This window comes from Antedon mediterranea, chromosome 1, assembly GCF_964355755.1.
Source record: "Antedon mediterranea chromosome 1, ecAntMedi1.1, whole genome shotgun sequence".
NCBI classification, from domain to species: domain Eukaryota; kingdom Metazoa; phylum Echinodermata; class Crinoidea; order Comatulida; family Antedonidae; genus Antedon; species Antedon mediterranea.
Genome location: NC_092670.1, coordinates 20,510,490 through 20,520,373, shown reverse-complemented (window position 1 = coordinate 20,520,373; position 9,884 = coordinate 20,510,490). Strand labels below are relative to the sequence as shown.

The 9,884-nt window shown below is 32.9% G+C and overlaps 2 protein-coding genes across 2 annotated transcripts; one reads left to right on the top strand and one right to left on the bottom strand.

Moving 5' to 3' along the window:
• Window positions 1–35: 35 nt before the first annotated feature.
• On the bottom strand, window positions 36–5,016 carry LOC140061489 (E3 ubiquitin-protein ligase ZNF598-like). Its single transcript, XM_072107896.1, has 6 exons — window positions 4,742–5,016; window positions 4,124–4,366; window positions 3,393–3,607; window positions 3,066–3,280; window positions 2,783–2,864; window positions 36–2,636 (listed from the first exon to the last, which is right to left on the bottom strand). The coding sequence occupies exons 1-6, from the start codon at window positions 4,910–4,912 to the stop codon at window positions 554–556; spliced, it is 3,009 nt and encodes a 1,002-aa protein (XP_071963997.1). The 5' UTR covers window positions 4,913–5,016; the 3' UTR covers window positions 36–553.
• A 1,153-nt stretch (window positions 5,017–6,169) lies between these two features.
• Window positions 6,170–9,779, top strand: LOC140061473 (synaptogyrin-2-like). Its single transcript, XM_072107895.1, has 4 exons — window positions 6,170–6,314; window positions 6,649–6,889; window positions 7,110–7,246; window positions 7,476–9,779. The coding sequence occupies exons 1-4, from the start codon at window positions 6,204–6,206 to the stop codon at window positions 7,689–7,691; spliced, it is 705 nt and encodes a 234-aa protein (XP_071963996.1). The 5' UTR covers window positions 6,170–6,203; the 3' UTR covers window positions 7,692–9,779.
• Window positions 9,780–9,884: the final 105 nt, after the last annotated feature.

Genomic DNA, 9,884 nt, shown 5'->3' with positions numbered 1-9,884 from the left:
AAGACAAAATATTGCATTTAATATTGTATCACTTATTTATTTTTGTTCTGTAAAGGACATATAGCAACACATAAATGTAAAATCTTGAAAATCAAATATCATGCCAATAGATAATATTTGCAAAAACCCTAATCATTTCCTCTCTTCAAATTTAAAATGATGAAGTCCGACTTTAACAAACCTAGATGATGTCACCCCGACAACATATTCTTTACAGCAGAATATTTTGCCTTAATGTCAAGCTTATTCACAGAAGAATGTATGCTTGGGAAATTCCAACATGACAAAACCCATTTTCATAAACTGTAACTAAAAACTACCTCTTTCTATCATACAATGTTTAATAAGCATTGCTGCAAATTTCTCTAATTATATGATTAACATTACTGTATGAAAATATATTATTTTAATAATAATAATAACAATCAACAACAAAATATAAGTAGGCCTACAGTACATATAAATTAAAATGATTAAATAATGAAGACTAATTTTCTCTATCATGAGGTTTCTTTTGTTTAAAATAATATGAATGAAACAATCGGCCAACAATCTATTTGACACGACCCCACGCAGTTGAACTATGTCGAGGTGCTGAAGCAGAACTTAGTGAGGGAAAGTCTGTGTTTGCGCTGCAGCTATTCGTATGAGCGATCAAATCCTTCTGTAAGAGGACTTGGCCGCAGTCATTACACTTTGTAGTCTGGTTGTTGCTATTCCAAGCAGATGGCCCAACCCTTTTCTTCTTTATTGCCAGCACCTTCTCTCCTCTTTCTTTTGCTAAGATTTTATGATCATTATTCACTAATAATAATTCCTGCTGTTTAATTGTGTCTGGTAGAAGGGCAACCAAATCTGGAAATACACTTTGGAAATTATCCTGGCCAAGAAGACTATTACAACTTTTATAGTAGATATCGGCAGACAGAAAACCTTGCCGAAATTTACCAGACAGTTGTTTGAATTCATTAAATCCTTCAGGGTCATAGTTCAAATGCGATTGAATTTGATCTACGAGATCCTTATTCCTTTTTTTAAAATTATTTGGTTCAATAAACACTGCAGCTGGTGTTAATCCTTGTGTAATTTCTGGAACAGTAGTGAACCCAGGTGGTGGGTTTGATGCTGGAAGAGAAAATCCTGGAGGATGTCTCTCAAAAGTGGAATTAGGTGCTTGCTGGAAACCTGGTGGTAGTCTTTTTGTATTACCATCTGGCTCTTTGGAAGTATCTATGGCTTTGGATCTTCTTTCTACAGAAGAACTTATCTCTTTTGATCTCTCAATCTTCTCTGGTTTGGGTTGATCTTTACTTGGCAAACTATTAGAAAATTTAAGTTTTGACAATTTTGTCTTTGCTGCTGGCTTCTCTTGCAACTTCTCCTGGTTGCTAGTCTGTTGAAAATTTGATTTGTTTCCATTTTCATAACTTGAATTGATGGTTTGTTGATTCTTCTCTTTAGGTGGTGTTTGTTGAATCTTCTCATGGCTGCCATTTCTCTGACCAGTCTGCTTCAGAGAGTTTGATTTGCTTCCATTTTCAGGTTTTGAATTTAAGGTTAATGGATTCACCCCTTTGGGTGGTTTCTCTTGTACTTGTACCTTCTCATGGCTGCCATTTTTCTGTTCAATTTGCTGCTGAGAATTTGATTTGCCTCCATTTTCAGATTTTGAATTGAGGATTTGTTGGTTTTTAGTTTCTGCAGACTTCTCTTTCTGTTTGCTTGGTTTTTGTTGGCCAGTCTTTCCCAAAGTAGTCATTTGAGAATTTATAGTGTTTGATGGTTTAGTCTTGACTACATTCTTAGCCACAACTTGTGGTTGACAAGTTTTTGCCCAGGCTTGCTTTGGTTCAGGATTCAGAATGTTGGCAATAGAGCTCAGTGTGGGAAAGTCTTTGTAAGACCGAGTTGAAGGAGGCGGTTGCCAAGGTGCTTTATATGGTGCCTTTTTCTTTTTATCATGTAACATTGCATTTGTAGCTATTGCTCTACTGAAGTCAACTTTTAACTCTGGTTCCTTAGATGTTTTTGCAGATACTGAAGTGTTTCCTATTTGTGAGGATTTAATTGTTTTTGCAGCAGATCTAAGAGATGGGAACTCTCTGGCATCTGGCACTGTTCTATTCCAACCAGAAGAAGTCGACGAAAGCACTTTTCTTCCTCCAAGAGATGGAAAATCAGATTCAGCTAAAGGTGGGTCAACGTTCTTTTTAACTGGTTTAGGTTCAATGTTCTTTGGAGTTTCTGTTACCTCTTTCAATAATGGTTTTTCTACTTTTTCACTTTTAGGTAATGGTTTTGATACTTTTGGATATTCATCTACTTTATTTGTCCACGTACTCTCTGTGAACTGACAACTAGTAAGCTCATTGCCTGTACTCCAATCAGAGGGTTCATTTGCGGGATTAATGCCGTCTTTCTGATATGTTTTTCCAGCAGCGGCTGCAGCTCGGCGCTTTTCAAATTCATCCTCTTTAATAAGTCTCTTTTTCTTTTCCTCAGGTTTAGCAGCTACTTGAGGAACCCTTTCAGTTTTTTCAACCCTGGGTTTGTCACGCCTTTTAGGGGGACGTTGCTCCTTAGCAGTATCAGGCTGCATTGATTCTTCTATAGCCTTTTCTGTATCTTTTTGTTCCCTGAAAGAGAAAATAAATAATCAAGTTTTGATGTTTCAACCTTGGAATTAGGAGTTCCTCATTGGTTCTCCTTTTGCATTGGTTGGTTAAATGACTTCATATTTGCCTCGGCTTCTTCTGCTTTTACATTCAAATATAGTACGTACCTATTTGAATGATATCGAGATCCTCGGCCTCTTCCACGATAAGATCCATGTGTTTCATGGTAATCTGCTCCAGTCACTACGCCTGAAATAAAAAAATAAAATGTGACATAATGTTAATTAATTTTGACTTATTTTATATTTTAATATAATATATTAAAAGTACTGTAATTTGGTTGTTGAGTTGCATCATGGTCCTGTACCATAACTTTCATTGTAAAATATTTTCACTACCACCAAAAGAAGAAAGCATGTTTGTTGTGAATATATAAAACAAATTACTTACTATCTCTGTTAGCCCTGGGGTTTGTGTAATTAAAATGCCAGTCGAGTTGACGTGCTTGTCTTGCTTCTTTTCGCTTTCCCGTATGTCTGGATGCCTTATGGGCTTTCAAATCAATTTCAGACCGAAATGCCGCCGTAAATTCCTCATTGATACAACCATCCTCTTCACAAAGGTAGTGTTGATCTCGAAAATGGTGTCTAAGGTTTTCATAGATACTGTAAATGAAATCATTAACAACATATGTAATTACCAAAAATAAATGGTTACATTTTTAAGTCTATTGAAAGTAGTTGCCAAGTTATTTTTCAATTTGATAAAATAACTTACTCATAGTACTGATTACTAATGCCGTCATTTTCACAAAAATGACAAAAATAATGCTGACGTCGCAAGTGCTTCAACAACTCATCGTTATCGTAAAAACGTACATCACAAAATTCGCATAGTGGGTGACCTCGGTATGACGTATTGTCTGCATCGCCTTTTCGCTTGTGAGTGGCAAGATCTTTACGATTGTACAGAGGGCGCTCTGATGTAAATACCTGTAAAATTAAATGATTGGTTAATGAGATGAAGCTACAACATTTACTAAATCTTTTATATCAGACGTTGAATGCTAATTATGCAAAACTTTCCTAGTTGTCCTTTTTATGCTTTTAATGTTTTTTTCTAGATGTACTGTTTTTTCTAGATGTTTGATTACTTTATCATAATGTACATTTATTTAAAGTTTTTATATCTATATGTACTCATTTCAGCTATTGGCTGGCTGTATGATTTCTTTGAATGAATATATAAATCCAAAGGCAAATTACTGAAAAAATGACAATGCTGTGGGTATCAGTGGCTGGATCTCAATGGAGATACAAAATAAAAGCGAAAAGCTAAATCAAAACGATAAAGTAAACAGCCAGAAAAGTTAGCAGAGCTTTCGGGCAACACTAGCCCTTCATCAGTGCAAGTCGTGTAATATATATAGAATGAATATATATATACCTTGAATATATAAATGGAAAATAAAAAAATAAAAATTACTTTTAGTTTCAGATTTATCTCACCTTAACATGTTCCAGACAAAGGTTACAAAAGTGAAGCTCATGGTTTCTTCTCATGTGCTCCTCTAGAAGTTTTATTGTTTTAAATTTGTTGTCCTTCTGACATATCAAACACTTGTGACTGATGTAGTCTTCAAACTGATCCTTCATCCAGCTAGCCGAGAACCGAATTCCAGCTTTTTTATTGTAGAGAAATTTATGACTTATAATGCTCGCATAAGGGTGAACCTTCTTCATAAATATTACCTGTAACAAAAAGTATGTATATTTTGGTTTTATATACCAAGAAAGGCAGTTAGTGTAGTGTAACAAGATCAGTGACAGATAAATCAGGGTTTTTTTTGGTTTGTTTGCTATCAATATTTTTACCCAGCACCATCTTTATTCACCATTGTTTATGCAGTCTAGTCTAGAGTGGGCTGGGGATGGGAGTTAATGGAAAATGGGGGGAGTATTTTTCTTTATTTATCGGTGGCAATTGACAAGCAAGCATATAAGTTAAAATTCTAAAAAAAATACATAATAATAAGCACACAAAAAACTATAAAACAAATAATAAGACGCATTTTATTCAAATTAAACTACATTGTAGCTAGGCCTTTATGTTAGGCCTCAACATACCGTCTCCATGTCATTTCGACAGACAGAACAGTACTTTTGCTCACACAAAACTCGCATCCTCGTCGAACATTTGGTACATATTGGGTGATCACAGGGGCCTACAGCAAACAGCTTGGCATCTTGACAACAGAGAACACATGTCGATGAAATACTATCAGTAGTTTTAGACATTTTGGATAAACTATAAATCTATTGGTTGAAACAATTTAGTTGATTTTAAACAAGGAAAAATATGCACTTCTCTACACAATACACGTTGCACAACCGCTCGCGACTATTTGGAGGCCAGCAGATCGAGCAAGTAGTTAGCTGAAAATTAATAAAGTGACGTCATAGATTGCCAGAAATAGAATGAACGTGATGTTATGCAACATTTATTTTTTGTGACGGTCGATTAACCGACAAACTGACTGATTTTATTGACTAATTGCTGACTCATGCCTCCGATAACTTAATCTATCTGATAACCAACCAATATAAATAATTCAAGTCATAATTAAATTAATCGATTGATCAGCGTACCTGAGATTACACCTATGTTTATATATAGAATAAGTGGATCAGTATTTTATTATTTTTAAAGAATAAATAATTTTAATATGTATTGTCCCCCAAAACAAGAAAAATGAAGATTAATTAAATCAGACTTTATATAAGTTTTTTTTAATATCACTACCGTAGAATAAAAAAAACGTGTTTTTACTTATAACATGACAAAATAACCTGTCAAATTCAACCAAAACCCCTGAAACTGTAATTTAAAGCAATTTGACGATTTTTTTGCTTTTAAATTACAGCTTTTCAGGCAAACATCCTATTTTCGGTCGTGGATAACTACTGTGTGACATTAAAATGGCATTAAACAAAAAATGTTTAAAGAATAATTTTTTCAGAGGGACAAATATACTTTAATTGTTCCCGGCCCCTCCTCAAAACATGGATGACTAAAAAGGGAGGCAATAAATAATTATGGAATCCCTTTTTACATTACATTTAATTATCAAGTGGTTTTTTCCAAACAATCCAATCAGAACTATTAGGTGACAAAAAATGGGCTGTAAAGCATATCAATAATTGTTCAGAGGGGGAAATATATCTTTAATGAAAAATGTGAAGATATTTTGGATATGACACAACTCGTTATCTAGGCCTACTATTACTAAGTAAGGTAGGCCTACTATTGCTGTTTATAAAATTAAAGGATAAGTTTGATTCTTTGGAGTAGCAAAATAAATAAGAATAAAAAATTTTCACTTTTAGGTATTTTCATTCGAAGAGTTAATCATGTTCACTTAATAATTAATTAACTTGTTAAGAAATGTTCCTGTAATTTCCGTTATTTATTATGACAAACAATAGAAATTTATCATACGTGACGACTTATCAGCGCAAGACAAAAATTATGTACGGCCGCCGTGTTTATTCTAAATTCTACTTCTTATATCCACGGAATTAAAACAAAATGGACGGACAACAGGAAGGTGGAGCGTACGGAGCACGAAAAGCCGGTAAACCATTTGACCCAATCGAATATATTAAGAAACCACAAGTTATTCTAAGGCTGATAAGTTTGGTAAGTACAATAACAATATTTAAACGCATCAAACCCACTTAAGTTATGTTTTCTGACAAATTTAAAAAGCCAGGCCCAGTACCAGTGTTGAGCGAGCTCTCTTTTCTGCTGTTTTTGATGCGCCCTGCTGTGAAATTCTTTCCAGCCCGGAGCTTTGTCGGCCTAGCTAGGTTAAGCTTAGTTAATTTTATGAACTTCTTAGTTTTTATAATGCATAACTTGATTGTAATTTAAATTAGGCTAACTCTATATAGTTTGTATCAGACAGGTTTAAAATGTAGAAAATATTAAACATGACAAAATATTTTTAAAAAAACTTAAATTGAAATTACAGGTATTTTCAATTATTGTATTTGGCTGTATATCTGCTGAAGGATACCAAAACCTAGATCATTCAAGTACAGCAGAACAATGCGTTTATAACGGCAATCATGGGGCTTGTGGGTATGGAATGTTTGTCGGTATTATGGCGTTGCTGGCATGTGGAATTTTTCTGGTTATTGATGCCGTCTTTGACAACTTGAGTAATGTTCAACATAGGAAATATGCTGTTATTGCTGACTTGTGTTTTTCAGGTACAGTAATCTAAAAAAATAATAATCAAATGAATCAGGATTAGTTCATAAACATTCAGATTCATTTTATTTTGTCATATGTTAACATGTTTAAAACATATGAAATTTGTTTCCAGAGACAAAGGTTAAGTTATTTTAACAATTTAATAAAAATTGAAAGTGGATAAAAAAATGTAAACACTACATTTGATGACCTGTGACCTATGACTTTAATTTTCAGGCTTGTGGACATTGTTCTGGTTTATCTGTTTCTGTGTGTTAGCAAATTCTTGGCGTAAGACCGTTACTAAACCTCGCTATGGTACCAGCTCTATCCAGGCTGCAATTGCATTTAGCTTCTTTTCCATTATCTCTTGGGTAAGTTAATTTTAAACTGATATGTTGGATTATTGGTAAGGCTCTGTCTACACTATCAAACGTTATGTGATTATGGACATGATGATGACATTGATCACACTTTTATTGTCAAACTAGTTTGCTATTGTGTAGACAGGGCTTTAGTTTGAATAATTAAACAATTTTATATTCCATAGGTCAATCATTGTACTGTATATAATAACTACTATAACTACTATATATTTTTTAGGGTTGCTTGACGGTCTTGGCATTTCTGCGATACAGGCAAGGTTCAGATTCTGCATTCTCTCCAAGCCATGAAACAGGCCTGCCTCCTTCTAGCACCCCATATTCATCTTACCCGGGAGCTCCGGAACCCCAGACCCAGGATACCTATCAAGACGCACCATTTAACCCTACCAAAGATGATGTATCACCATCTGCCTACCAGGCACCTTCCTATTGATAAATACAACGTAGGATATATAACCCTAAAGTTTACATGTAGTCTGGTTCACATTAGAGTTATTTGCATTAACCTAAGTTAGTTTTGCATTTAAGATTCACACCGAACATCTTTAGAGATGCATAGGCTTCACAACAGTACAACAAAATGTTGTTATTAAAACATACACTTTATTAATATGTACATTTTAAAGGATATATTATACATATATATGTTGGGTTACTGTAGGTTTAATTTTTAAAGTGTTAACAAAAATGTTGAAAGGATAAAATAATTTGCTTAGAATTTAGCTAATTTATTATAAAAAAAAATATACTAGAAAACAAACACACAAAAAAATAAGTAAATTTTACCTCCTTGTTTGGTTGTAAGCTTTAAAATATCTAAAAATAGATATTATGTAATATTTAATTACATCCTAATTAGTAATACAGTATAATTTAATTATAGATGTGACTAACATGTCATATGTGTGAATGATGCCTTTGCTTTGCCTTTCACTAAAGCTCTGTCTACACTATCAAATTCTATGTGACAAAAAAAATGTGATGTGCCCATATATGAACATGATGATGTCATATCACTACTATATTTGGGCACATCAAACTAGTTTGATAGTGTAGACAGAGCTTGAGAAATACAGTAAGAAAGTTTGATACAATAATGAGATACAATAGGAAACTCCTTATGGAATGGTATTTAGCAGTAGCATTGGAAAAAGATGATTGGAAAAATTAATACCTGTATATACAGTGTAATTGTATAGTGGTGTATTAAGGTAGAGCCAATGAATAACTAGCCTACAGTAAATTAGTGTCTTGATCAAATTCTTTACTTTCAATTTGGTATCACTATCTTTCAAATATAACTTTTTTCTTTTTCCTATCTATTTAGTTGTTGTTTAAGACTAGTTATAAATTAAATATCAATACTTAAAGTTGAGCTCGTATTTGAATTATTTTAATATACAATAAAAAATGCATCCATATGAACTATTGTTGCAGTATCTACAGTATATTTACTGCAGTACTGTTGCTTTAAAATACGATCAATAGCGTTTTCATCTATTTTCTTTCTTCAGCAACTGTTGCTTTAAAGCTAATTTGATAATACCTGCTTTTTATATGTAGTAGTATCTAGTGGTCATAAGTGTCACTCATTTAGTTTGAAACTCATACTCTTTTCTGTTGTATAATATTTGCTATAGTCAACTCTCTGAAATCTGGAACATCCTTGGCTTGCCTACAATGGCTGGTTTTTAAAATTAGATTTTGGAGAGCTGGCTATCTATTATAGCATAGATATTTTTTGTAGTGTATTTTGTTTATGAATTAAAATGGCTATTATTTTTTAAAAACAGTCGAACTGGATAAATAGTTTTGGTATTTTTATAGTTTGTAGTATATGAATGATTTGCATTGATTTTATATATTGCACATCACTATGTTTTTAATATTAATGATAACATGTCTCCTAATTGTTAAATATCTTAGTTACAGTACATATATACAGTTTATATTCAAGCTATAATTTTCCATCTTTTATTTCTAATAAGGTGTTCGCTTCAATATTTATCTGTATCCCATATACTGTATACCCTTGTTGCCTTTTTAAACAGTAAGTAAGAATATTTTTCTTCCATTCTCAATAATTTATTTATAAATCAATTATCGACTTAATACAACATTTATAATTGATATCCATGTTCTGTCAGGCCTTCTGGAAGTGTGCTTAAAATGAATATTTAAAATTCAGACCAACCTTTTAATACTACAAGCCTTTAAAAAAGTGCATATTATAATAGATGATTTAGGGAGAAACCTGTGAACAAGTCATGTTAATACATTATGCACACATTGGGACGTGCTTTCTCACTCTATTTTGCAACAGTTTGGTTGTTTCTAAGTCATCATACATTTGAAAGCTTCCTGTGTTACATGTATATGGTTCAGAATCCTGCACCCTACCTTCTAGTAAGGGCTGCCATGGTTCAAATCCATCTGGATAACAACTTAATTAATATATAATATTAATATATAGAAACGGCGCTATATTAATTGAGCTGTAGAAAATGATATGTGTTGTTTGTTTTTGTTCAGACAGAAGAAATCTGACCAAATTAAAGTTCGGGAATATTTTAATTATAAAATAATAAGGTGGTACAGTATAAAAAATTTTTTTTGAATGATGATA

What these genes read in the sequence shown, in the direction of transcription:
- LOC140061489 (XM_072107896.1), bottom strand. Translation starts at nt 4,912, where the DNA reads ATGTCTAAAACTACTGATAGTATTTCATCGACATGTGTTCTCTGTTGT. An exon ending in ATTAGTAATCAGTACTATGA is followed by an intron (nt 3,281 to 3,392) that starts GTAAGTTATTTT and finishes TTTCATTTACAG; the next exon opens with TATCTATGAAAACCTTAGAC. An exon ending in CCCCAGGGCTAACAGAGATA is followed by an intron (nt 2,865 to 3,065) that starts GTAAGTAATTTG and finishes TTTTTATTTCAG; the next exon opens with GCGTAGTGACTGGAGCAGAT.
- LOC140061473 (XM_072107895.1), top strand. Translation starts at nt 6,204, where the DNA reads ATGGACGGACAACAGGAAGGTGGAGCGTACGGAGCACGAAAAGCCGGT. An exon ending in TTCTAAGGCTGATAAGTTTG is followed by an intron (nt 6,315 to 6,648) that starts GTAAGTACAATA and finishes TTGAAATTACAG; the next exon opens with GTATTTTCAATTATTGTATT. An exon ending in TCTTTTCCATTATCTCTTGG is followed by an intron (nt 7,247 to 7,475) that starts GTAAGTTAATTT and finishes TATATTTTTTAG; the next exon opens with GGTTGCTTGACGGTCTTGGC.